Consider the following 27967-nt stretch of genomic DNA (forward strand, 5'->3'; position numbering starts at 1 on the left):
TTGTTTTAAGCCACTAAATTTGTGATGAATCATTATGCAACAATAGAAAACGATTACACCCTTTATTGCTTGTACCCAGGAGGACCACTCCTACCCTCTGCCCTCTGTACCCACCAGTAAGAGACCTGAGGGGAGAATGAGGATTTTTTTCCTCTCCACCCAGCCCTTGAATAGGGAAACAGACTAAACTCTGCTCCACGCTGCCTGACCGAGGCTAAGACAGGGTGCTCTGACTCTGCCTGGCCCCTGGCCCTCATCTCATTCCCTGAGGTGTCCCCTAGAAGTCTTTGACCTCTCCTGCAGTCTTGAGGATCACTGCTTTGGTAAAACCCCATACTTTCCTTAGTCAGTCCCTACCTTCGGACGTTCCAACAGTTTCCATTTTTAATATTGTAAATATGGCTACCACAAATATCTTCGTACATAAAACTTTGCCTGGATTTTGGCTGGTTTTCTTAGGATAAGAAATGCTGAGTCAAGAGCAAATGAACATCTTTAAGACTCCTCATATATACTGCCCAACTTTTCTAGAAAGATTTACCAGTATATCATCCCATTAGGGGAGCATGATGTCCAAGGTTATTGATCTAAGCTGAGCCTGAGATTGTGGCTCAAAGACTTAGGAGGTATTTCATGGGGAAGGCCACCTTTTCATTTTACTTCCACTCTCTTCCTCTTAGTGAACCATCTTCACTCCCAAGTTTCCAGTCGTCCACTGGGAACTTCTACAGGGAAATCCCAAATGCACCCAAACCTAACCTGCCCTCGCTTATCTTAAAAGAGTGGTTTCGTTAGGGAATCTGGTTGGTTATCATCAACGGTTATCGGCTTGTCCCAGACGCACGTCGACCGGGTCAGAGAAGGGACGACGTGCGAGGCGCACAGGAGCTTTGGGAGGTTTGCGGGTGTATACGTAACAGCGCCTGCGCACCAACGCACAGGACGAAAGGGTGACGAACATTCGCCACCGGAGCTTCGCCAGCAGGCGGTGCCCGAAATACAGGTAACCGCGCCGGGCACAGAGACGCGATTCAGGTGATGCGAGCTCCGGACGTCGCGCACCAGAGCCCAGCTTTCGCGCCTTACGAGGCACAACTGCGCAGCCGCCAAAAGGTAGCCGGACCGCCAGGCGCGGACGGCGGGCGCGCGAGCGGGCGTAGTAGCGTTTCTGCGCACGCGCCCTTGGACGCGCGGGGGCGCGCGGCGTCTGGGAACAAGAAGGAAGCCGCGGGGAAGGGGTGGGGTTGAACCCGGCTCGCGCATGCGCGCGTCATGCAAACCATTTGGCGGGTTTTCCTGGTTGCTCTCTTCTGTTCCAGTCATTGAGATGATCCGCGGTAGTCTTGAGGAAGCCGGACGTTCTCCCCAGAAGAGCGAGATAACGAGATTTCCTCCTCTTCCTTCCGGCGTTTGGGGGCTCCTCCCACATCAAAAAGAAGTGTTTCTCCGTGACTGACGCCGGGGGCCTTCTGACCGCCGGAGGCCTTGGGCCATTTGGTCCTCTTCCGTCTCGGTCTCCGTGGGGGGGAAAGGATCCGAGGAACCTCGTCCTGCCCATCAGCCTCCACGCCGTGAATTCCTTGAACTCAGGTCCGAGCTCGGTGGGCCGGGCCCCCGGCCTCCCCCTGGGTCACCATGAGTGTGTCCGCCCAGCGCCTGCTGGAAGAGTTGCAGATCTTCGACGTAGATTGCGAGGAGGCTCTGAGCGAGAAATGTGAGTCCCTCGCCCCCGCCCCGGACCCCAGCCGAGGTCCACGCTCCCGCTCCGTGTTCCCAGTCCCCTAGAACCCAAAAGGGAACGCTTCCAAGTTTCCCCTTCCCTAGAGCAGACCTCTTGGTGGTTGGGAGACGACGTTTTAAACCAAATTTCGAGATTTGGGTTGTAGGGACTTCGAAAAGTTTGCAGTGTACTGCTTGGATCCCAACTCAAGAATGAGGATGCGAAGCCCGACTTTAAATCAACGTAGTTCCAGAAAGGTGGAATTGGGACGGGCCAGGTTCAGACTAGGCCCGGTGGCACGAGTTGAGAAATTCTTTAAGCCCCCACAACAGAACAAGAGATGTGGGGGTTTTGAAATGTAACTTTTTATCCCTGGCTCCTCCCTTTCCAGCCTACACTTTAAACTTGGGCTGATCCATCATTTCTCATCAAAACTGTTGGTGGTCTGTGCAGATATGAACCCTTGAGGTGGATTCCCAGAATTGAACTTTAGCTTGTCAGCTGTTTGCAGAGGGAGAAACAGACAAGGAGACTGCTAGTCTGTGGACCCCCGTCTCCTCTCCTCAAGTCCGGTGCTCCCTCTTACTGGTCAGGCTCTGGGGCAGGAGGTGTTTGAAGCAGTGTCTTGGGAGACACAGAGTTCTCAGTTTTAGAATCAGGATGAATGTGCAGCTGCCTTAACTGTTCATCAACACTTGGAACTTCTTTTTTAATGTCTAAAACCAGAATGCAAACATAATTCACTTACCATGAGTTACCAAAATACTCCCAAGTTCTTCCACCCGGTGCATTTTTTTCCAAAATGGTAGTCCTTCCATCCCACAGAACTAGTTTGGCAGGGGTGTTGGACTTCTAGGCTTTTTTTTTTTTAAGATTTTATTTATTTATTTGAGAGAGAGAGAATGAGAGATAGCACGAGAGGGAAGAGGGTCAGAGGGAGAAGCAGACTCCCCGCCGAGCAGGGAGCCCAACGCGGGACTCTATCCCAGGACTCCAGGAGCATGACCTGAGCCGAAGGCAGTCGCTTAACCAACGGAGCCACCCAGGCGCCCTGGACTTCTAGGCTTTTAATTCATAATCACTAACCTGAGTGGGACTTTAACTTTGCCACCTTCTCCTTTAACGTCCTTCTGTCCCCCTCAAAGCTGATGAACTTCTTGTCTCACCAAGAAAGTAGAAACAATTAGAAAACTTCCACCATTACTTCCTCGTACCTACCTCTCCTGCCCTCCCATTACAATGAATAAATTCTCCCTATTCCTAGCAAAATCCAAACCCTCCACTTGAGTCCTAAATCCCATTCCTTCTCGAACCTTCTTAAGAACATCACTCCAGTAATTCTAGCCTCTTACATATTTTCTATTTTTCTCACTATAAGAGTTTTTCTCCTAATAGCATAGAAGTGTGGTTCTTGCTCCACTTTTAAAATACTTTATTGAACCCAGTCCCCGGTTCCAGTTCTCTCCTCCCCAATTACAGCAAACCTCTTCAAAAGAGTTGTCTATATTTGTTGTCTTCAAATTTTTCCTCCTTCAGCCCATGTCAGTAAGCTTTTTCAGCCCCAGTCCTTCACTGAAATTGCTTCTCTCAAGGTCACCGGTGACCTTAAGCTAGCTAAACTCGTGGTGAATTTTCAGTCATCCGGAATTAGCATTTGACACCACTTGTCATGTCTTCTTTGAAACGCGTTTTTCTCCTAGCTTCTCAGACACCACGCCTAATTGTTCTTATCTTACTTGTCACCACTTCTCAGGCTCATCCTGAGTCCCAATACACACGCTTCCTTAGGGACTCTCACCTGGTCTCTCGGCTTTTCATCCCATGTGTTGCTGATGATTCCCAGGTGTATATTTTAGCCTGGACTACTTGCTAAACCACAAACTCATCTGTCCAACTGCTAGTTGGATTTGTAATTGGCACCTCAAACTCTGTATGTCTAACCAACTGAGCCACCCAGGCGCTCAAACTCTATGTCTAAAAACTAAGCTCCCGTATGTCCTCCCGCTCCTCAGTACTTCCTCCTGCTGTCTTCCCCACCCTTCTAGGTGCTTAGGCTGAAAACAGCATCATCCTTGACTCCTTTTTTTCTTCACCATCAGCAAATCCCACTGGCTTTACCCTCAGGATGCTTCCTATCTGAAGTCCCAGCACTTCTTCCCACCTCCACTGCCACCACCTAGATCCAAGCCACCATCATCTCTCACCTGCACTTTGCCGTGGTTCTCTTAATTGGTCCCCCTGATTCTGCCCATGCCCCCTTCGTTCTAAACTTAACACAGCATCCAGAGTGATCCTGTTCAGTGGAAGCTGGATCATGTTACTGTTCTGTCAGGTGCCCCCCTCTAGTGATTTTCTTTTCTTTTTTTTTTTTTAAGATTTTATTTATTTATTTATTTGACAGAGAGAGAGAGAGAGACAGCGAGAGAGGGAACACAAGCAGGGGGAGTGGGAGAGGGAGAAGCAGGCTTCTCACCGAGCAGGGAGCCCGACGTGGGGCTCAATCCCAGGACCCTGGGATCATGACCTGAGCCAAAGGCAGATGCTTAACGACTGAGCCACCCAGCTGCCCTCCTCTAGTGATTTTCTAAGTTGCTCAGAGTACTAACCAGGGTAATTATAGTGGCCAACAGTCTGCACTCCCTTTACCCTTGAACTCCTCTTCTGCCTCCTTCCTCACTATGTTCTAGCCATAGTAGCTTTGCTGATCTTGTTTCTGCCTCAGGATCTTTGCTTGAAAGCTCTTTCCCTAAAAACTGCAGGGCGCCTGGGTGGCTCAGTTGGTTAAGCGACTGCCTTCGGCTCAGGTCATGATCCCAGGGTCCTGGGATCCAGCCCCGCATCGGGCTCCCTGCTCAGTGGGAAGCCTGCTTCTCCCTCTCCCACATCCCCTGCTTGTGTTCCCTCTCTCACTATGTCTCTCTCTGTCAAATACATAAGTAAATAATCTTTAAAAAAAAAAAAGATTTTATTTATTTGAGAGGGAGAGAGAGAGCAGGGGGAGGGAGGGGCGCCTGGGTGGCTCAGTTGGTTAACCGTCTGCCTTAGCCTCGGGTCATGATCCGAGAGCCCTGGGTTGAGCCCACATTGGGCTACCTGCTCGGCAAGGAGTCTGCTTCTCCCTCTGACTCTCCCCCCTCTCATGCTCTCTCTCTCTCAAATAAATAAAATCTTTTAAAAAAAAAGAGCAGGGGGAGGGAGAAGTAGACTCCCTGCAGAGCAAGGACCCTGACCTGGGGCTCAGTCTCAAGATGCTGGGATCATGACCTGAGCTGAAGGCAGATGCTTACCGGACTGAGCCACCCAGGCGCCCCCAGCTTTATTTTTCGACACAGCACATTTAACCATCTAACGTACCACAGATTTTACTTCCTTGTTGTCTGTCTCCTGTAGTAAGTTTCATGGAGACAAGGATTCTTCTCTGTGTTGTTCACTGCTATATTCTCATGCCTGGAACTGTGCCTGGGACTAGTGGGTGCTGAAAAAATATTGACTGAAGAAATCGAAGATTGTTTTCACCTTTCACTGGGAAAGCTGCAAGAAATGAACTGTGTTCTTACCTGTCCACTTTTCCTTCCTGCAGTGGCAGAGCTCTGCATTCTGTATGGACAGAACGAGGAGGGAATGGTAGCTGAGCTTATAGCCTTCTGCACCAGAACAGGGAAAGTTTGCCTCACCTCAGAGACCCTGAACTCTTTTGAGCATGAGGTAAGAACAAAATGTAAGGAAACTAATAATGAAATTCCCCATTTCTGCTCTTGAGGGGAGGCGTTGTGATGTATTGTGAGAAGAGTATGGGCTTTAGAAACAGATCTGGACTCTTGGTCCCAGTGTGCACTTGGGCAGGCTACATAATGTCTGTCCCTGAGCCTCCGTTTCCTCTTATGTTAGTGGTTCTAATAACCCATATTTTTTTTTATGGTTATTGTAAGAATTAAATGAGAGTGGATCTAAATCACCTAAAACTGTGTATGTCGAGTGGTAGGGCTTCAACAAATCATTGGTGGGGGTGTTAGATATAAGTGGTTGCAGACAGTCACAGGATAACTCTTCGTTTTTAGCCTGTCATGCATCATCTTAATTCTTACTTGGAGGAATTTTATGTATTAGATTATATTTTGAATGCCTGTTATTACCTCATGGCTGTGGAAAACACCTCCTCTGTTACTTGACTATGGAATAATATCTTCATTATCTTTTATTCCTCAGTGTCTGAGCAAAAAATTGTCCAGAGTGCCCAGGGATGGTGGGCACGCGGGAGCTAGAGACATTGTTTCCATCCAAGAGCTGTATCCTTTCCTGCTGTGGGTCTTTATATAAAGCCAGGGGCTATATTTGGTAATTTGTGTAATTTAAAAACAAATAATAAGAGTACCTACTATTCAGGGGCGCCCGGGTGGCTCAGTCGTTAAGCGTCCGCCTTCGGCTCAGGTCATGGTCCCAGGGTCCTGGGATCGAGCCCCGCGTCGGGCTCCCTGCTCCGCGGGAAGCCTGCTTCTCCCTCCCCCACTCCCCCTGCTTGTGTTCCCTCTCTCGCTGTGTCTCTCTCTCTGTCAAACAAATAAAATAAAATCTTAAAAAAAAACTTTAAAAAAAAGTAGCTACTATTCAGGTTTCTTATTTAATCAACCCTTGCCTTAGATTTTGGGTAGAAGTCTTTTTCTTGAGCACTCTTTTTAGAATTGAAGTGGAGGAAGAAGAAGAGAGCCTCTTGAACTCTTACACCACACCCTCTAAGGTGAGTATATGTTTGGAGATTGCTTTCTATGAATAGCATTTTTTTTTTAATTCTAAAAACATTATTGCAACATTTGAAGTTCTGAGGGAGAGCGGTAGCACGCATATAGTTCCTACTGTGTTTCCACTTACACATCTTCCTTTCCCATCACAGGCATAGCTGTGTTTATGTAATGGCAGTCCTTGTAACCATATACCTATCCTGCTTTTTTCAATGAGCATAAACATCATAAAAAGTTCGTAAATATGGTTTCTCCATAATTACTCGTCATAAAAGTTGCAAAGTGTTGTATAGGTGGAGGTACTGTAATGGAATGATCCAGTTCCAGTGTTGGATCCCAGCATGAGGGGTGGGATAGGGTAGTGGAATAGTATTGCCCTCAAAGCCTGAGTCAACAGACCTAGGTGACCTTAGGTGAGTTGTTTCATCCCTCTGAACTGCAGTTTCCTTATCTCTGAAGTCCCGATGCTACTGGTCATTTACTGAGCAGCGGCTATGGGCCAGGCACTGTACCCTGTACTAGCTGGGCGAGCAGTGGTGAAAGAAACAGGCATGGCTGGGCTCTGCCCTCAAGAAGCTCAAATTTGTAGAAATTCATAAACATGGAGTAAGCCTTAATTTTTCAAAGTCAAGTTACATTGTGAGAAAGAAGGTAAGTAGTTTAGGTGTGCCTGTGGAGAGCGGGAGAGCTAAAAACACGCACTGTGAAGTTGCTGACACAAGACAGGTGCACCTAATGTATTATGTGGACATACTGCAGTTTTTCTTGGCTTAAAATTGAAGAGACGTAAAATCAACGTTTGATTTTCCCCCTAGAGGTGCTCCTGTCCTAGAGCCCATATCTTACAAAAAAGTGCTTCCATTTTGGGGTTTGCTCAGGCCAGGGACCTCGGAGACCTCCCTGAGTCTTCCTTCTCTCTTACACTCCACATCCAACTCATCCACCAGTCCTGTCAGCCCTCCTTCTGGACTCCCAGCCCTCTCACCTTGTCCACTCACCACCAGGTCCCCAGCACCGTCATCTCCTGAATGAGCGGGACAGCTTCCTGTCCTGGCTTCTTTCTGCTTTGTCCACCTCTGAGCAATTCACATAGCAGCCACAGTGCGCCGTGTTCCTTTCAAATGCAAGTCAGGCCAGGTTTTTCTGCTCACAGCCCTCCACTTGCTCTCCCAGCTTCCCTGATAACATTCAGAAGGTGTGTGAGGGTCTGTCTGAGTTTGCCCTGCTCCCTTGTCCACTTCCCACTCCTCCTCTGCTGGTCTTGCTCTTCAGACACACCAGACATGCGTCCACCTCCTCTGTCCCCTGTCTGAGGGAACAAACCTGCCTACAAGAGCAAACCCCTCCTCTTTCCCTCCTTTTCTTCTCTTGCTTTATACTTCTCCCTGTGGGACTTACTACCATGAGACAGGTTATATATTTCCTTGTTTGCTTCAGTCTGCCTCCTTATGTTAGAACAGAAGCTCCTTGAGGGCAGAGACGTTGCTGTGTTCGCCGCTGTTTTCCCAGAGCCTGACAGATTAATCATTGTTGAAGGGCAGACCTTCTGAATAAGAACGGTTGCTTGGCTCCCTAAGCAGCATCCACCAGGATTGTGGAACCTAGTGGGGCTGCCTCATGTTGATCTGATTGACAACCTCACAGGTCCAGAATTTGTGATTTGTCTGTATATCCAGAGTCGATCATGTTCTTGGGGACTGACTTGTGGTAATCCAGCTCTCAGTAGACTGACGCATAGGTCAGATGCAAATTTACTCGATTTCCTATGGAAGTATATGCCCCTCCCATGACGGAAATACCATCCTGAGGACTCCCATTCCTGCCACGAAGGTATTTAGGAGGCCCAGTTATGAATCACAGTTGGTGACCAGGGAATCAGAGTTAAGTGAGTCAGACTAAAATGAGCAAACAAGATGAAATACATGTCTGAAGCTCAGAGGAGATGCCACATGGGTCTGGCCTGGAGAAATGTAAAATACTTAGAACGGTACCTATCACATGGAAGCCGCTGGATCATCGTTAGGCCATACATCAGTGGCCTCCCGACAAAGTAGTCATGGGGCCGAACGTTGGCCTTTCCCTCACAAACAGTGACACAGCGAGGTTGCCAGGCCCTTGTGGGGTGTCCGAGGCAGGTGTACCTGTGTCATAGAGCCGAGTGTTCTGGTGGCCTTGCCTGATCATTATTAAATATTTGCCTGGTACAGTTGACAGCTACTCCCTTGCCTCCACACTCGTCATAAATCCCCTGGTGATAATTTGGCTTTCCACGTGTCCTGCCTGACATGGAGGGGATGTGTTAGCCTGCTGATTTGAAGTTCCCATGCCTCTAATGTTATATTTCTAGTACATTAATAAACTGGCAACCTGACCTATAATTTGGGTTTCTGTGTGGTATGAGAATGTGCTTACCCCAGGATATGAGAATATGGTATCCTCAGTCACTCTGTTTCTCACTGCAAATGAACAGGCATGCAGCATTAATAGCAAATCTCATGAGCATGGTGGGAGTGAGTGCATCCCTGAGAAGTGTAACGAGTTGGCCTGTTGACACCATCGGGTTGTGCTGTGAGGGCTGAGGACAAGGGCCATGAAACTGCCCTGTCTCCCAATGTGCCATCCTCTTGCCATGTCCTGGGAGATGGACTGTCTTTGTCTGGAAATACTCCCACACAACCTTGGCCCTAGAGTTCGACAGCCCCTGTGGATTACAAGAGTCGTTTGAGAAAATATACCAAAACCGTAAAATCTTATCCATCCTTTGGCCCAGTATTTATCCCTAGTCAGAGTCTCTCCTAAGGAAATAATCCAAATTATGGGAGAAGCTGTCTGCGTAAAGATGGGCATCTCAGCGTAATTTATAATCACCCAAAATTACAAGCATCCCGTACATCAAGCGGTAGAGAAGTAGTTATGTCAACTATTATGTATCAATTTATTCACAGCTACTAAAAAGGACAAAGGTTGTGAGGATGTGGGAAAACGTTCATAGTTAATATAGCGTGAAAAAAGTCAGTATATGTAATATTCAAATAAAGGTTTACATTTAAACTAAGATTGTAAATATTAGAATTTATATGTTTTTTGAGTTGGAAAAGTATGAAAATACCAGAAAGGAGTATTTAAAAATGGTTATTGTATAAGAGCAGTAGCATCAGGTTCTTTTTAAAACCTAGTTTCCGTCCCGGCTACTTGATGGTCTTTCTTGCATCTGTTCTCTTGTGTTTGTCCCCAGTTGTCACCAGCGGGCAACTGTGGTGGCATAACTTCGGTGCGCCGCCAGGAGGAGCCCGAGGGCAGGGAAGCCTCTGCAGACCGGCTGGCCTCCTGATTGCGGTCCCGGCGAAGATCTTATCTCCGCCAGAGTCAGCTATCCTAGACTCTGGGGAGCAATAGATCTCTGAGCTGTGGGTCTCATCCTCCATCCTGGGCATACCTTTGGATTCTTGCTGATGAGCAAAAGCCAGAGAACAGAAGTGACCGTCAGTGAGGCATTTGCTAAATAGACTAAGAGTTCAACCATGTTATCTGCCTGGAGTCATTCCATTCTCTAATTTTGAAAACGTGCAGGGGACTTTGCCAAAATGAGTGGAAATGTGGTCCCACCCCTTCTCAGGAAAATGTGTCTGCGCAGGTCAAAACTCCCAGCTGTTCTAAAGCAAAGGGGTGGGGAAAGAAAGTGACCACGTGAACAGTTTGATAGGACAGATTGCCTGCTTGGCAGTCATTTCTGGGAAATGTCACTACTTTTTCATAATTGCCTTCAAAATCGGGACAAGATACCAATGGATTGGTGATAGCTGCTCAAGATTTCTATATGGGATTGTGCTTGGAGACGGGGCCTTAAGAAGGGAACCAGCCCAACCCTACATTGTGCCCTTCACTTGGGCACCGTGCTTTTCTTCCTAAGGGGCTCTACCCTCAGGTAGCAACGTGGGTCTACAGTGACTGGGATCTTGTTTTCTGTTTTGTTCCTAGGGTTCTCAGAAGCGAGCTATCACCACCCCAGAAACCCCCCTAACAAAAAGGACTGTGTCTACTTGGAGCCCCCATCAACTCCTCTCGCCATCAAGTTTCTCTCCAAGGTACAGATCAGAATGAATCCAGCTGCCGGACAGCTGGCCTGCCCTCCCCTTTCTGTGGTTGTCAGGGGGCTGACCCTCCAGAGTGACAGACTCAATACCGGTGGGTGTGTACCTCTGTGGTGCCTGACTTGAGAGCCTATTGCTCTCTGCCCTCCCTGCCTTCTCTTCCTGTGTGGAAAATTACCGTGTCTTCCAGTAGTTAAGGAAACTCACTTTCCACCCACTTTTCTGGGGCTCATTTCCTAGATCAGGAGCAGATATCTTCTCGGGAAAACAACTTGTCTGTTCAGAAGTCTACGAGTCTCAGGAGTCTTGCCAATAGAGACAAATAGGTTTCCACCTGCCTCTGTTAGTTTTGGTGTTGTTGGGTTTCTTCTTCTCCTTTTTCTTCTTTTTCTTCTCTTCATCTGTAGTATCTTTTTTTTTTTTTTTTTAGGATTTTACTTACATATTTGTCAGAGAGAGAGAGCACAAGCAGGGGGAGTGGCAGGCAGAGGGAGAAGCAGACTCCCCGCTGAGCAGGGAGCCTGACGCGGGGCTCGATCCCAGGACCCTGGGATCATGACCTGAGCCGAAGGCAGACGCTTAACAGCTGAGCCACCCAGGCGTCCCCAGTATGTATTTTTTAAAAAGAATAGCACGTATCTGTGTTCATCCTGTTGTATAACCTGCTTATTATTCCTCTCTCAGGTTACAACTAGTTTCTCAGAGTTTGCGTGTCGCTGTGAATCTACACAGACTTAATTGGCATTTTTATCCCTGCTGCCACCTCTGCACGTAAATCCACAAAGATCACATGTGATTTTTTTGAAATCCATAAATGACATGTCTCCCGTTAGAGAATTCCGTTGGCAAAGGCCCTGCCGAGTAGAAGAAAGTCTTGGTGCTGCCAGGTCAGGATGAGGCTAAGGACCCGTCACATTAACCATTTAGGGAAATAGGAACTGCCTGTACTGTGGATCCCTTGTAGACAGAGGAGAGCTTAAGATTGTCCAGCTCTGTCGCTTGAGAAAGGAGGTGACAGCAGTCACTCCAGGTGAGCGACCACAGGACTGGGAAGGACAGTTTCTCTAGTGTAGTCCACTGCTGCTTTCGGGAGTTCTCAAACTGGTTTGGGAGGCAAGCTTTCCAGACGTACAAAGGCATCTTTGAAACTTGATAGGTAGAGACGGTTCTCATCAGCTGAGCCAGCACTATGACAGCAGCTACACTCTCTAAATAAGCAGTCCCCCGAAGCATCACTGCACTAAAGGGCCAGCCGTAACCGCTGTCCCACAGAGCTATGGGGGGAGGAGCTCAGAGAAGCCGGCGGTACGCTGCCTCGGCATTTTTTAATGCACGCTAATAAAGCTGACATCAGAAACTGGTTTTGTAATTTATGAAAGTAACTTCTAAATTATTCAGGTAGAGGCAGCGCGGAGATCGAGATCGTTAATTGAGCTCATTTTCCATAGCCTCTGTGGGAAGAAGTTGCAGTATTACCCATATAAAACTGGTTCCTGCAAAGCTTCGGTGCCTAAAGCGCAGACTGTTTGAAAGCGACCTCTCTGCAAGCTGTGTTCCCATCCAGAGGATTAGAGGCCCGCACTGCCTTCCGAGGAGCTCGGCGATGTTCATGCTCTTGTTTACCAGGCAGCATGTGGAAATATGAGAACTTGTCAGTTGAGCCTCGGAGAATAGGAATGTTTGTTCACCAGCTGACTGAATTCATTACATCTCCACCTCCACACATACAGGGGAGAGCTGATGAATTCCTTTTAACTTCATTTTATTGTGGTATCTACCTTGAACTATGTTGTGAGGTACTGTAGAGGCACGGCAGTTTTGGGCTTATCCACAGCCAGGCTCTAGTGGTATTCTAATAAATGCTAAAAAAAAAAAAATCATAAGAGGGACACCTGATTGGCTCAGTCGGTTAAGCATCTGCCGTTGCCTCAGGTCATGATCTCAGGGACCTAGGATCGAGCCCCGCATCAGGCTCCCTGCTCAGTGGAGAGTCTGCCTCTGCCCCTGCCCTTCCCCCGCTTGCGTGCGCTCTCTCTCTCTCTCTCTCTCTCTCTCTCTCTCTCTCTCTGTCTCACAAATAAATAAAAAATCTTTTAAAAAATTATAAGAAAGAAAAGAAAGTGGTACTTTAAACTCACTTCTTAATCCAGAGTTTGGTTTGGTTTTGCTTTGTTTAGTTGTAAGCTAGGAGAAAACCTTTTTAAAATATGTCTGTGTCTGGGGCGCCTGGGGTGGCTCAGTTGGTTAAGTGACTGCCTTCGGCTCAGGTCATGATCCTGGAGTCCCAGGATCGAGTCCCGCATCAGGCTCCCTGCTTGGCGGGGAGTCTGCTTCTCCCTCTGACCTTCCCCCCCATCATGTACTCTCTCTCTCTCATTCTCTCTCTCAAATAAATAAATAAAATTAAAAAAAAATATGTCTTTGTCTCTAAACTTACCCTCATTCCTGAAATTCCTTAAAGGTCCGGGTATGTCCAACCCCATTAAGCTGATTAGATATAAAATGTGAGGCCAGCGTGACGTTTCTCCAGTCCCCATCTCCAAGGTAACCTCATTTGATTCGTCTCTCTCTTTAGATAGGAACACAGTAATGTGCATCTGTTTTGCTTCCAATCAGTGCTACTCCCTCTCAGAAATACAACTCGAGAAATAACCGAGGAGAAGTGGTTACCTCCTTCGGCTCAACACAAGGAGTGTCTTGGTCTGGAAGAGGAGGAGCCGGTAACATCAGCCTAAAGGTTTTGGGGGGTCCAGAGTCACTCACCGGGAGCTACAAGTCAATGTTTCAGAAGCTTCCAGATATTCGAGACGGTAATTGTTTTTCTCTTTGCGATTCTGGAAAATATAAAACCACCTAGAAGGGTGTGGAGTAGGTAACAAAGCTTCAGCTAGGCTGGTAGAACAAGTTCCGAGGTAGCCTTTGAATATAGAAGTTGGTAGATGTCCTCTGGGTACCCCTAGCAGTGGAAGGACATGAGGTGACACTCTCAGCAATTCTCCCATGTCACTTCGCTTCCCTAAAGAAAAAGCACATAACCATTTCCCAGTGACAGCCGTTTGAACTGTGTAGAGGAAGCCAGTGAAAGTCAGATATTTATGGTTTCTTCCTTATAAAGAATGGAAGACTCTCCACGTTGCACTTGACTCCCCCACAATGGTGGCCAGAATGAAAGGAAGGCTGGGTTGTGGACATCCGTGCTGACTCTTGGGGATTGTGCCACATGATCTGTGGCCAAATTTCAGCCACCAAGTATTGGGAGATTGGCTAAGGCTTTAGAAAGAGGTCCTGGGCACCCTGCTCCTTCTGTAAAATGACTGACTTCAATATTTTACGAGGCGCTGTATCTTCTCTTGACAAGTGAAATGTCCTAAACACAGTACTTTTTCCCCTCTGGGCTTTCAGTTCTGACCTGTAAGATAGAGGAACTTGGCAGTGAACTCAAGGAACATTACAAGATTGAGGCTTTTACTCCTGTTCTGGTCCCAGCTCAAGTAAGAATTGTTCTAATAGTCCTTCGTAATTAATATTGTATTTTTAAACTGATGGTAAAAAGGCATCCTTGCTTCCTTTTTTACTTCTTGTCTACATTCTAGTTAGAACATCTGTCTTGGTCGGATTTGATAACATGGATCCTTCTGAAGAAAGACTGAGAAGTGCTCTCTGGTTTTGTGACCAGAGATGGTCATTTTCTTTGCACTTGGATTAGGGTCTTGCACATAAGCAAAGACTGAGGCCTTTTCCTTTTCAGTGGTGAGGCAGGTAGCCCCCTGGAGATTTCCCACGAATAGAAGTGTTCAGTGATCAGGATATGAGGACAACAGCAAGGACAAGATTTCCAGGAATGGTGACCCGTAGTCTCTCCCCTAGTTGGTCTCTGTCCTTATGGGTCAACTGTTGCCAGTAGTATCTTTAATTGTAGTTTAATCTGGCATATGTTCAAGTGCTTTCTCTCTGAAACATTTTTTAATCTAAGGGGAAATGTGTTCTAGAAGATTCCTTAAGGCACCTCTGTCATTGTTTGCATTCAGAGAAGATTGACCAGTTGGGGAAGAATGCAAAACCATGTCATATAAGGAAGTTTGGGAGGAATTGGGAGGAAGTAGTAGAGGGGAGGCAGGGATGCACGGTCTTGTGGGGAAAGATTAGACTTCCTCAGACTGCCCCCTGTAATGGGAACAGGACAGAGGAAGCCACAGGGAGAGAAATTTCAGCTCAATTTAAAGAAGAACTTTCTGTTAAGAGACAATATGGTGTGTGGTTAAGAATCTGGCTCTGGAGCCAAACTTCAAACCCAGGCTCGACCCACTCTTTGACCTTAACTAAATTACGTAACCTGTTACTGATTTTTCTCTTTTGTAAAGTGGGTCCAATAATAGTATCCACTTCACCATCATTGTGAGGATTAAACAAGTTAATCCACGTAAGCCTTTAGAACAATGCCTGGTATTCAGTAAGCTCGATAGATGTGAGCTATTAATGGTTGAAGCTATGCAGAGATGCAGTGGGCTGCCTTGGGGTACAGGGACCAAGTTTGCCTTCACTAGAGATGCCCAAGCTTAGATGACCACTTAGAGGGGCTCAAGCATTGGGTGGGTGGGCAGACCAGATGCCCTGAGAGTCACTGATGATACTTATTAATATGATGCCCCTGCCAAAAAAATCTTTCCTGCTTGGGATTTGCTTTGCTGTTCATCCTGTTGACCCCAGATTTTGAGCTCCTGTCCCCAAGACTGTCATTCGTATGTTACACCTTCGGTAGGAGCCTGTTACTCTGCTGGGCCAGATTGGCTGTGACACCAACGGGAAGCTGAACAGCAAGTCAGTGATTCTTGAAGGAGACCGGGAACATTCCTCGGGGGCTCAGATTCCAGTGAATTTATCTGAGCTCAAAGAATATTCTCTGTTTCCCGGACAGGTGAGACGGGTTGCACGCGTGCTGTTGGCTCTATAGCGTGTGTGGTGGGCGGCGGTAGGATGAGCGTTTCGTCGCTGGCTGCCTCCTACTTTCACGAGGTGTGGTGGGAGCACCGGCTCTAGAGCAGACAGCGGTGTGGGGGTTCCAGCTTTCCCTGAATGCTCTGACCTCAGCTCTGGGACCTGCTGCCCGGTTCAGCCTCCGGCTCCACCCCAGCAGGGTGTGTCACTCTGGCCAGGTCCCTTATCGTCTCGAAGTCAGCGTGTCTTCATCTCTGAAATGGGAATAATAATTCTTATGTCATAGGATTGTTACAAAAAATTAGGTCATCCGTATAGAGCAGTTATTATTACTAACACAACCCCCTTAATTTGTTTTCTAGAAAATACCGCCAAGTTTGTAATTATAAAATGAGATAGATGGACTTAGTACTTAATAGATTTTTTTTTTTTTTAAGTAAAGTACCCCCGACGTGGGGCTCAAACTCATGACCCCAAGATCAAGAATTGCATGTTCTCCCCACTGACCTGGCCAGGCGTCCCAGTACTTCTTTTTAACTATATCAAAATAGTTTTATTGCCGATCCCTTGTTCATCTCCCGTTCTGCTGCTTGTCCTTCAGGTTGTAGTTATGGAAGGAATCAACACAACTGGTAGAAGATTTATTGCCACCAAAGTCTACGAGGTACGATGGCAGTTGCCCCATCTTCCCTCCTGCTTTGCTGCAGACACAGTATGTGCCGTTCTGTCTGTCTGGAAACTCAGGAGAACCTATTTATTTGCTTCTCAATTCTCTACAGAATGGGAAGCTGCCTCTGGGCCCCCTTGCAAACCATTTCTGTAAAGGGCCGTACAGTAAATATTTGAGGCTTTACAGGCCATACGGTCTCTGTCACAATGACTCGGCCATTGTGGCTCAGAAGTGCCGTAGACAGCCTGCAAACCAATGAGTGTGGCTGGATTCGTGAAAGCAGGCAGAGTAGCCGGATCAGGCCTACAGGCCCTAGTTTACCTACGTCTGCTCTAGGCAATAGTCCTCCACAGATTTGTGAGTAACGTGAGCAAAAGTAGCAGATTCCCTGCTCTCAGGTCCTTGCCTAGGATACTGGTACCTCAGGCACCTGTGTTCTCCCACCTTTTGCTGGGTGTTACGAGTTTAGCCATGACCTCCCATTACCAGGGTTTCTTTGCTGCTCTTGTGCCATATAGGTACCATCAGTTCTGTGCGCTTTTAGCTCCAGGGAGCAAGACTGAGGCTGCTTTCTTCCTTTTGCCTCTCAGCCCTCCCCCACCACCCTCCCTCCCCACTTGCCGAAGCTTTGGTTCCCCACTCTCATTCAGGGCCCATCCCCACCTTTGTTTTAACCAAGAACTCAGTTTAGTTTTTCTCCTGTTTTTAAGGGCGTGCCACTTCCATTTTATCAGCCCACCAAAGAGGATGGAGGTAAGTTTGGGTTCAAGCATTGTTTTGCTCACAGTGAGGATGGTAGATGAGGGTCGTCCAGGTTCCTCAGGCCGCAAGAAAGCTGCCAAAGCCACCTGGGAGCTCCCCAGTGGAGGCAAGGGAGGACAGCGGATGGGTGGCTTCACAGGACCTTGGTGGTAGGCCAGGGTCTGAGCCCACTGAGAGTGACCACCTGGGTTCTGGCTACACGAGGCATGCCATCTGTATCTGGAAGTTACTTTATAAAAGGCAAAATAGGGGCGCCTGGGTGGCTCAGTTGTTAAGCGTCTGCCTTCAGCTCAGGTTATGATCCCAGGGTCCTGGGATCGAACCCCACATCGGGCTCCCTGTGCAGCGGGAAGCCTGCTTCTCCCTCTCCTACTCCCGCTGCTTCTGTTCCCTCTCTCGCTGGGTCTCTCTCTGTCAAGTAAATAAATAAAATCTTTAAAAAAAATTAATAAATAAAAGGCAAAATAGGAATAGTTTCTTTCAATGCACTGTGGTGTCCTGGATGGGGATCCTAGAAGAGAAAAGGGACATTAGTGGAAAAGCTAGTGAACCCCAAATAGTTAGGAGTTAACAATAATAAGCCAGCATTAATTCCTTTGTTTTGTTTTTTGAAGATTGATTGACTGATTTTAGATAGAGAGCGTGCGCATGGGGTCGGGTCGGGGCAGGAGGCACGCCCGAACAGCTTGATCTCACGACCCTGGGATCATGACCTGAGCTGAAGTCAAGAGTCAGGCACTTGACCGACCGAACCACCCAGGTGCCCCTGGATTCATTTTGACAGGTGCACCCTAGTCAGGCAGGGCGCCGGCGTTTGGAGACGCTGGGGGAAGGGTGTATATACAAGAACTTGGTATTATCTTTGCAACTTTCCGACGTTTCTAAAGTTATTCCAAAATAAAAAGTTTATTAAAAAGTGAGACAAATTTCTGGGGCGCGTGGGTGGCTCAGTCGGTTAAGCGTCTGCCTCATCTTGAGTCATGATCTTAGGGTCCCCGTTCAGCGAGAGTCTGCTTCTCCCTCTCCCTCTGGCACTGCCCCTCTCCACTGCGCTCACGCCCTCGCTCTGTCAAGTAAATAAAATCTTTCTTTAAAAAGTTAGACAAGGGCCCCTGGGGGGCTCAGTCGCGTCTGCCTTCGGCTCAGGTCATGGTCCCAGGGTCCTGGGGTCGAGTCCCACATCGGGCTCGAGCTGCTTCTCCCTCTCCCGCTCCCCCTGCTTGTGTTTCCCTCTCTCACTGTGTCTCTCCCTGTCAAATAAATAAATAAAATCTTTAAAAAAAAAAAAAAAGAAAAGACAAATTTCTAAGGAACCTAGAGTTATCTGGTAACTAACCTAGGTGGGAAAGGACAAAAAGAAATTTTAACAGACTGCTTCAAAATAATTCAAAGCATTTTTGAAAGCAAAGCAGAAGACTGTTGAGGACTCGCAGTGAGATGGCCAACTCTAGGGTATTGTCGGCACCCCATGCACAGTAACAGTGTGTGATGAGGTCCTTCTTGGCAGAGACCTAGAATCAGGAATGAAATTTAGGAGTTTATGACATTGCACATTGCATTAGAAGGTCCGTGTTGCTGGCAACAAGAGGAGCATGGTGGTATTAGATCCGCTCCAGGTGGTGGGATGAAATTGACGCGGCTGAGATGCCCAGAGCCTGAGCTGTGTGCCAGGGAAGCCTGCAGAAGCAGTGGAATAAGTTATTAACATTTGTGACCTAGGTACTGAGCTAGAGACTAAGGGAGACACAGAATGAGAAGTGGGCCTTCCTCTCCTGGCACTTGCTTTCCTCCAGGGTTTACATCTCCTGTAGGCTCCTCAGAACCAGATTTAACTTTGTCCCCTGCCCTAGCACTGCATGAAACAGACTCTTCTCCCTGAACTCTTGATCTTGCTTCATGGTGTTACTGCTCTGGTGGACAAGTAACGGCCTCATCCCTGGGACGGGGGCGTAGGTTATTTTATATGGCAGCAGGAACTTCGCAGCTGTCCTTCAGTTAAGAATCCTGACATGAGGGATTATCCTGGATTGTCCAGGTGGGCCCAGTGTAATCACAGGGGTCTTTATAAGGGGGAGGGCAGAAGGATCCGCATCAAAGACAGAAATGGTAGGCTGCTGGCTGGGAAGATGGAGGAGGGGTCATGAGCCAAGAAATGCAGGTGGCTTCTAAAAGCTGGAAAAGTCAAGGAAACCTCTCTCCTTGAGCCTCCAGAAGGAATGCAGCCCTGCCAAAACCTTGATTTTAGGACTTCTGAATTCCAGAACCATAATCATAAATACGTGTTTGTTTTCAGTCACTAAGGTTGAGATAATTTTTCATGGTAGCCATAGAAAACTATTAAACTACGTGATAAGTCAGAGATCTTTGGGTTTTGTTGGCGTAAGCTACAGAAACTGGTTCAGACTAACTTAAGAAAAAGAGAATTTGTTAGGGGAAATCCAGCTAGCTCACAGCAAGGATAGGGAGCTAGAAATGCAGACTCAGAAGCAGATAAGGACCTCACAACTCTAGGTGTCCAGCTAGCAGGAATTCCCCAACTATCTCATCCAGTTACCTCTGGCTGGAATACATCAGCTCCACCCTTTTTTCTGTTCTTAAATGATTCACCTCGAGATTCCATTACCAGGGAGGAGAGTGTGGACGGCTCAAACTGGCCACACGCCTGCCTCTTAGCCAGGGGACGACAGTGCACCTGATTTATAACCCCCCAGACTGCCTTGTGGAGGAGAGGGCTGGCTCTCCCAAAGGAAAGCCAGTTCTTTGAGAAAAAAGGCAGTGCAGACAGTTGGCCAAACATCACACCTCCCTACCCCTCACACAGGAATCCCAGGCCAAGCCTCACACCCAGCCCATCTTTGTGGACTCCTCACCAGACCACGTTCTCCAGTCACACTGGAACACAGATGTTCCCTCAAACCACACACTCTCCAGGACCCTGTCTTGCCCTTGCTCCCGGGAAATTCTACTTACAAGCATAAGCAAAGTGAAATAAACCAGTCACAGAAAGATAAATAGTGTATGATTCCACTTATGTGAGATACTTAGAGTAGCCAGAATCCTAGAGACAGACAATAGAATGGTGGTGGCCAGGGCCTGGGGGAGGGGGAGCTCATGTTTAATGGGGACGAGTTTCGGTTTGACAGGAGGAAAAGAGTTCTGGGAATGGATGGCGGTGATGATTGCACAGCATTCTGTATTTATTTAATGCCACTGAAATGTATGCTTAAAAATGGTTACGATGGTAAATTTTGTGTTTGTGTTTCATCACAATAAAAATAACTAGGGGAAAGGCATGAGCAAATCTCACCTTGATCAGGTCTTTCCTGATTGCTGCATTCTCCCATTGCTCAGTGTGCCGCTAGCAAACAGCCTGTCACTCCCTAGTTATTCGCATACTTCCCTGTCTCTAGCAGCTGATGGAGTATTCTTTGAGGATGGGGATGAGATCTTGGATTCCCAGCGTTGTACACTTAGGGAGACTCTTAATTAATTGAATCCTGTGGCATTTTTCCCTAATTGCCCTTTCTCCCACCATCCCATTATCTTTTAATCAACACTTTGTGATCCTTTCTGTCTTAGATTTTGAGCAACACGTGGTCCTGGTGGCCTGTGGGCCATACACCACATCCGACAGCATCACCTACGACCCTCTGCTCGATCTGATTGCCACCATCAACCGTGATCAGCCTGATGTCTGCATCCTGGTAGGAAGCCCTCCTGGGGCAGCTTCACTGGGGGAGGCACCAATGGGAAAACTGGGGAGGGGACCTTAGAAAAAGATCCAGGAGCGCCTGGGGGGCTCAGTCAGTTAAGTGTCTGACTCGGTTTCAGCTCAGGTCACAATTTCACGGTCATGGGATCAAGTCCCGAGTCAGGCTCCACACTGAGCATGGAGTCTGCTTCAGGTTCTCTCTCCCTCGCTCTCTGCTCCTCTCTTTCTCTTTCTCTCCCTCTCCCTCTCCCTCTCTCTCAAATAAAGTTTTTTTAAAAAAGCTCAGTGTTGTAGGAGGCAGTACACCTGGTTAGGGGGCCTTGGCGGCCTCCCTCCATCCAGGATCACAGCCTTTGCCTGTGATATTGGCTGGGTACTCCCACCCCGTCTGCCACCTGGAGGGACAGATGAGCCCTGGGCAGAGAACCGCCAGGAGAGGGTGTGTGAAGGCACTCACGGACCCGAGTGGTTCTGATACCTCTGTTTCTCTTATTTGCAGTTTGGACCTTTCCTGGACGCTAAGCACGAACAGGTGGAGGTAAGTGACGGGGACCAAGAAGGAAAAGTGCCCGATACCTGCATCGAGTTGAGCCCTCGCTCCTGTTTCCATATTTTGGACTTTATGCTGCATTTGTAACAAACCTAAATTAATCCCTGTGGCTAATCAGAAAAACACTGTAGCAGGGTATTTTTGTAAATATTTGAAGGCTTCATGTCATCAGAATACAAGGCCATTTGGAAGCTGGGGGAGGGAAGTGCACATCCGTGAATCTGGTGTCCCCCATGAGGCTCGGTGCTAAGGCACGAGCCCCCTCACACAGGCGCAGGTGTCTGTGGCTCCAGGACCCATGTCTTACTGTCCTTTGATGCAGAAAACACGAAAGGCCCTTCTCAGGACATCTCTGTGGTCGAGAGTCAGTGCCTCCCACCCTTTATCTCAGGATATTGTGCCTTCCATAGAAAGGATTGCAGAATGCTCTTGCTTTTAGTCTTTCAGCTTACATTCTAGAGGATGAATTCCTCCGCCATCCCCTTTCCTGTCCCCAAACAGAGTCTGCTCCTTGAGGACAGAGACCACGAACAGGTGTCTTTCATCGTACTCTGTCCTCCCGCTCCTCGCCCAACAGGTGGCCCCCGGGGTCGTTCAGCACGCTAGGCCAGTGAATAAAGGCCAGCGTCTGCTCTCTGAATCGGTCTCCTTCCTTCTCTTGCAGAACTGCCTGCTCACAAGTCCGTTTGAAGATATTTTCAAGCAGTGCCTGCGGACAATTATTGAAGGAACGCGCAGGTCAGAATTCAGACTGTTGGACAGAACCTCGCGCTAGCCGGTCTCTCCGGGGCAGGAAGGAATGGCAGCTCGTGTCCCTTGATCCTTGTGAACTCCAGAGATCAGATCCTCCTCTTGACTCCCAAGTGCACTGACGCCGGGTTAAGAGGCGTCTCTGAAATACAGAGACAAACACGCTTGACAGGAAAAGGCTGCGAAGACTTTCGCTCTTCCCTTGCTTGCCTTTACTTCCTTCCTTTTCTCATTCCCTTTTGTATAAACTCCTGTTCCCTGGGAATCTTCCCAGCTGATTCTGAGAAGTGTTTGATGAGTTCCCCAGTGAAATCCCTGGGGGCCCCAAACATCTCGATGCTTGAGTGATTGTTTTGGGGTGAGCCCAGGTCCTTCCCCAGAGTCAGAGCTGCCCCACGTTTCACGGGACACTGCAGATGGACGGCCGAGCAGGCCGTGGTAGAAACTTGGGGGTGCAGAGAGGAGATCTTGGATCCTTGCCATAGACCAAGGGGCAGGAACTGTGAGGAGAGATGTGCAATTCTAATTTGAGGGAAAAGGCACTATTCCAGGAAGAGTCTCGAACTACAAGTAGGAAGTTATTCAGGAAGCTAACATCCTCACTTCCTGCCCCTCTTCCTCCAGGGCCGGGGTTTGAAAGGAATTGGTATAGGTGATGGATCTCCTCCTCTAGGGATTTGCTTGCCTGCGGCTGAGCTCATAGAAAATAAACATTCCTGAGGCTAAGCTTTTCAAAACAAGTCTATAACAAAGGTGGTTCTTAAAATCTTCCGCCCATTCGCTGTGAGAACTGATCCCAGAGTCGATTAGTCGTAATACTACCTTTTTGTATCAGCAGCAGGGCCGGTCTGGCAGGCCTCGGGGACTGGGGAGAAGCACCCCCTAACTTACCTGGGAGTCAGGGGACTCAGCCTGCGCCTGGGTCTGCCCCTTCCCCACTCCCCCCACCCAAATGAAGTTAATCCAAGTGCCTCTTGCCTCCCACGCTGTCGTTTGTCGTGACGCAGGCCAGACCTGGGGAGCACCTAGTGCCCCTCAGAGATACTCCTCCCCACCCCAAGTGCCAGGAGCAGGGCTGGTGTCCCTGTTGGGTTGGGCCCCCTGGGGATGGCAGGGACCTCAAAGCCATGCCCCAGCAGGCGGGGTGCTCTCAGTGCGACATTGGGTTCTGTTTTTGGTTCCTCGCCCCATGTGGTGGTGACAGCAGTGGGACAAACAAAGAACAAACTGGGCATTGTTACTGTGCCCAGCGCTGCCAGGCACTTTCTTCTGCAGCCAGTGTGCGCCTCAGGGCAGGAGGAGCTGCCCTGCCCTCCCCAAAACAGTATATAAGCGGTCCGTGCTGGGGGGGGGGGGGTTATTTTTATTCCTGAGAGATCAGACGTGCAGAGCACAAAGCTGATTTATCAGTAAAAGCCAGAACTCAAGGAAGTGCCCTGTCCACAGAGCAGCAGAGCCGCAGAGGGAGCGGCTGTGGGGACCCTCCCACCGTGATGCACGAGGTTGTGCAATGCTCAGCATAGTTGGAATTTTCTTTCAGATCCCTCCCCCTACAGCCACTTCATAGCCATGAGCAGGAGGGCTGTTTCCTCCTTAACCATTGCCCTTCCAGCACCTTCGCTGAAACAGCGGCTCCACCCCTTTAACCGTGGCCAGCGGCACCTCCGCCCTTTGTGTCCATCACAGACTGAGCCTGTGGGGTCTGGAGCACGGCTAATCCCGGGTGGGTCAGCCTTGGCTTTGGGTACCGATCATGTACTTCTCGGTGTCACAGGGACTGTAACTAATGTGCAAAGTGGTCTCAAGATCCTGGTTTTCTGTTGCACAAGTCTCAGTTCACACTCTGAGCAGGTATGACAGAGAAGTGACAGATGTGACAACAGTCACCAGTACCTTTATCCCATGGGAAAGGCGGCTTCGGAGCTGTCCCTGCGTCTGGGAAGACCATAGTTTTCAAGCAAGAGAGGGAGCTGACAGCGAGCGCTGGTGGGGGGTTTTAAACATACCCTCAAAGGGACACTGCGCCTGTGTGGTTTGTAATAGGCCCCTCTGCCGAGCACAGCTGAGGGAACCAAGGAAACGGGATTTTTTTTTTTTCCTTTCCTCTTGTGTGTGGCTGAGGATAAACAGTTGGGTCCTTGAGTTAAAGGTTTTTCTTCGCTTACATGTACCGTAGAGATTCCCCTTCTGCCTCCATCAAAGGAAATCTGTTTTTCCTGTTGCTGTTAAAATAGTCCTGTCACTCTTGCAAGACAGTCTGCTGAGAAAAACTTGGGGCATCGCTTCCCTATGCGAGAGGGAAGGGCCTCAGAGAGAGGCCAGGTGCACTCTTCCCCATCCCTCGGAAGGTTTGTCTGTCTGTTGTTCTAAGTTGGACCCAGTGTTCCGGTAGGAGGCTGAGGTTTGACCCTCTACGCGAGAAGGCAGTGTGAGGGTGCGGTCATGGCTGGTCTCTCCCTGGGCAAGAGCCCCCCGTCAGGGAGACCAATGCCTGTACGCCCCATCTGTGTGCATAGTGTGAAGTCAGAACTTTGGTTTCGTATCTGGCTGCACGTCTCTGGTTCTTTGGTCAGAACCTTGTCTTTCTAGATTTTTCTATTTCCCAATTTCTGCTCCCCCTTTCCTACCAAACAGTCCCGTCCTCTCCCCAGTGGAACACCCCATGGAGCCAGGCAGGACAAAGCACATCCCGGGTGACCTGAGCCTCATTGAGGTAGATGTGTGGAAGTGAGAACAAGGTGTCTTTTGCTCTCAGTGTCCCATGGGAAACAGCACCTCTCCTTATAGAATTCAGTTCGGAAATTCCTCCCTGGGTGGAGGCTCTTGTCTCAAGCCCTGACATTTTCAGTCTGTCGTCCAGCTGTTCTAACTCGACTGCGCTCATTTTTCTCCCTCTTCTGATGGTTTTTGGATGAAGTAGCTCTGGCTCCCACCTCGTCTTTGTCCCATCCGTGAGGGACGTGCACCGCGAGCCCGTGTACCCACAGCCACCTTTCAGCTACTCCGATCTGCCTCGAGATGACAGAAAGGTACCACATCCCCGCTCTGGCCCCTGAGTGGAGGGTGGAGAATCCTTCTGGGTGCATGGATAGGGCCTGAATCTTAAGCATCTTTCTTTAACAGACAGATGTATTTATGATTTACTGTCCATTGGTTTGGCCCCCCTTTCGGTGGTCTTTCCTCCCCTGGGAGACCTCCCCCCCCACTTTCATGGGAAAGAAGGTTCTAGCTTTGGTGCACAAATGCTTGTCTCACCCCTTCTTGTTTTAGCGAGTGCAGTTCGTGTCTGAGCCCTGCAGCCTCTCCGTAAATGGAGTGATCTTTGGCCTGACGTCCACAGATCTGCTGTTCCACATGGGAGCCGAGGAGATCAGTAGGTGGGAAGCAGTTCTGGTCCAGCAAGCAGGACGCTGGCTCTCTGGACCCTGGGCCTTTCTTCCACCAAGAAAATCAAGGGGCTGCTTGGCAGAGCCTTGACTGGGAAGTCCTTAGAGCAGCCCTTTGTGCCAGACCCTTTGGCCATTCGAGTTTCTCTGTTCCCACCCGGAGCAACGGGATGCATCTGTTTCTGCTAGCGCTTGTCTGTACAGCGTTGGAGACCCTGAAGAACCATGGCCGTGTGTCTTTGCGCTTTGTTTCTAATCCTAGAAGTTCATCTCCTTTTCTTCACCTCCCACACTCGCGACCTAAACAGGAGTGGGTGTCCCTGCTCCTAGAGGATGAACTGCCGAGCTACTCAGCAGGGCGTCGGTCTGCAGAGAATCAGACCTAGCCTGCCTGCTGCTGCAGGTCCGGCAGTTCCCCCATCGCCAGGAGGAGTGTGAAGCAATGCGCGTGTTAGGGGAGATGGGTGTGTGCTTGTTGGCTGAGGTCTGAGGGGCAAGGGTCACCCTGACAACACACTCACTGCATGCTGCTGCACTCCTTGCACATTCTTTTTTTTTTTTTTTTTTAAGATTTTATTTATTTGACAGAGAGATAGCACAAGTAGGCAGAGTGGCAGGCAGAGGGAGAGGGAGAAGCAGGCTCACCGATGAGCAGGGAGCCTGACGTGGGGCCCGATCCCAGGACCCTGGGATCATGACCTGAGCCAAAGGCAGCCGCCCAACCAACAGAGCCACCCAGGTGCCCACTCCTTGCACATTCTTGCACACTGCAGTTTTAGCCAACAGCCTGCTGTGGTCTTGATCACCTGGGATGCCCGCTCTTTCCCGTCGCAACCCGGTGGCCTGCTCCCCTTCTCAGGTGGGAACAGACCGAGCTCTTTGTCGGGGGTTCTTTTGACTTCCCCAGAGGTACCCTCTCATCACTGTGTGTGCTCGCCGGTTTATCGAATCCTCAGGTTCTCCCCAAAGAGACAACAGAAGCTGAGAAACCAGGCTCTGCATTCCATTTCTTGCTTCTCTTGCTTTCCCAGTGCTTCCGGAACTTCAGACAGACTCAGTCGAATCCTCAAGCACATCCTGACCCAGAGGAGGTGAGCTCACTCGTGGGAATATCTGACCAGGACGAGTGTTCTTTGGGGTCTGGTGCTCTGACAGGTTTGATTGCGAGCACCTTCCTTGGGGCACTACCAGGGAACTACCCCCTGTGATGACGAGCCTGCCTTCTGTCCCCCAAACACAGGGAGGAACAGGAGAGACAGTCTGTGAAAGCTCGGAGACCATGTGGGAAGAGGGGACCCCGGCTCAGTCACTGCTTACTGTTTCTCTCCGTCTCTCTAGCTACTACCCGCTCTACCCTCCCCAGGAAGACATGGCCATTGACTATGAGAATTTCTACACCTATGCGCAGCTACCTGTCACCCCGGATGTCTTCATTATCCCATCAGAGCTGAAATACTTTGTGAAGGTAGGTTTGAAGTCTGCTTTTTCCCAGAAATGCCAGGACCCATCTGACTTTCCCTTCTAGACCACTGATCCTCATTCCTCATGTGGGGACAGTGGCCTCATTTCTTTGGGAGAGGTGGTAAAGGACTAGAAAACGAATATTAGTAAAACATTTAAGTAAAAGCCATCCCCCTGCTCCCCTGGGAGTCCCAGGGGCGGGTAGGAAGGCCCTCAAACAGTGGTTGTCACGTAGGGGCCATGTCAGGGTGACCTGGGAACATTTCGCACATGCACTTGCCTGCCCCCCTCCACCAAATTCAGATGTGATCTCCATGGGGGCTCAGCCTTGAGAACTTGGAAGAAGCTCTTGGTCATTCTCATCTCTGCCACCCGAGGCCCTGCCCACCTGGGGTGGGTCCCTCACGGGGGATCCACCCAACCCGTAGCCCTCTTGCCAAATCAGAGCCAGTTCAATCTCAAAAGGTAAAACTGTGTTCCTGTGTTGGAAAACAATAACCAGGTCAGGTTTGTCTCCCAAGTTGGGGAACGGATTGTTAACCCTCCTTCATTCCGCTTCAGAGGCTCAAAAGGAATTCAGGGTTTTCCGATAATAAGTTAACAGATTAGACTTGAGATGTGTTCAGTTGCCTTCCTTTCCATTTTATCAACCCCTCTCTGGGGTCTGACTCTTAGATGATTCCAGCTTTCTCACATCGGCCCCTTTCCTCTCCCCAGGATGTCCTCGGCTGTGTCTGTGTGAATCCCGGGCGCCTCACCAAAGGGCAGGTGGGGGGCACCTTTGGCCGACTCTTCCTCAGGAGGCAGCAGGCCGCGGGCGGGGAGGGGAGGCGGAGTCCGTGCACTGCCGTCCAGGTGGTCCGGATCTGAGGCCTGGGTGCTTTGTCGCCCCCCGTCATGCGGCGCTCACGGACGTCTGAGAGCCCGGGAGTGGCCCTCTGACAGGAGCCCAGCCGTTGAGAGGTAGAGGGGAGGCTGCGGGGCGCGGGCCCAGCGGGCGAGGCCTCGTGCAGCTGGACCCTGACCCTGAGTCGATCTGCTCTGGAAGAAAGCTGTTGTCGTGGACACGCGAGGAGTCCAGGGCGAACTGGCTGTGGATGCAGCATGCTCGGAAAAGGCAAGAAGACTTTGTGATTTTTCTACATGAATCAGACACAGGAACAACTTTTGGAGAAATAAAAGTAAATTCTGAGG

The 27967-nt window shown here is 49.2% G+C and overlaps 1 protein-coding gene across 3 annotated transcripts; it reads left to right on the plus strand.

The window, feature by feature from the left end:
* The first annotated feature begins 147 nt into the window (after positions 1-147).
* On the plus strand, positions 148-27965 carry POLA2 (DNA polymerase alpha 2, accessory subunit). 3 transcript variants are annotated; one of them, XM_027580833.2, is made up of 20 exons: positions 148-323; positions 681-1113; positions 1320-1714; positions 5301-5425; positions 5927-6006; positions 6398-6455; positions 10435-10541; positions 13164-13357; positions 13950-14038; positions 15307-15462; positions 16084-16146; positions 16863-16905; positions 20494-20618; positions 21126-21164; positions 21841-21914; positions 24847-24955; positions 25197-25303; positions 26344-26403; positions 26651-26777; positions 27491-27965. In XM_027580833.2, the coding sequence occupies exons 3-20, from the start codon at positions 1636-1638 to the stop codon at positions 27641-27643; spliced, it is 1788 nt and encodes a 595-aa protein (XP_027436634.2). In that variant the 5' UTR covers positions 148-323; positions 681-1113; positions 1320-1635; the 3' UTR covers positions 27644-27965. The 3 variants fall into 3 exon arrangements, with proteins under 3 accessions (XP_027436634.2, XP_027436636.2, XP_027436635.2); XM_027580835.2 differs by having other exon boundaries at positions 681-1003; XM_027580834.2 differs by lacking the exons at positions 148-323; positions 681-1113 and having other exon boundaries at positions 1201-1714.
* The last annotated feature ends 2 nt before the right edge of the window (positions 27966-27967 follow it).

This window comes from Zalophus californianus, chromosome 11 (assembly GCF_009762305.2).
Source record: "Zalophus californianus isolate mZalCal1 chromosome 11, mZalCal1.pri.v2, whole genome shotgun sequence".
NCBI lineage: Eukaryota > Metazoa > Chordata > Mammalia > Carnivora > Otariidae > Zalophus > Zalophus californianus.

Coding starts and splice junctions, on each gene's coding strand:
- POLA2 (XM_027580833.2), top strand. CDS start 1,636: ATGAGTGTGTCCGCCCAGCGCCTGCTGGAAGAGTTGCAGATCTTCGAC. Junction 14,039..15,306: donor CTGTTCTGGTCCCAGCTCAA/GTAAGAATTGTT, acceptor CACCTTCGGTAG/GAGCCTGTTACTCTGCTGGG. Junction 21,165..21,840: donor CTAAGCACGAACAGGTGGAG/GTAAGTGACGGG, acceptor CTTCTCTTGCAG/AACTGCCTGCTCACAAGTCC.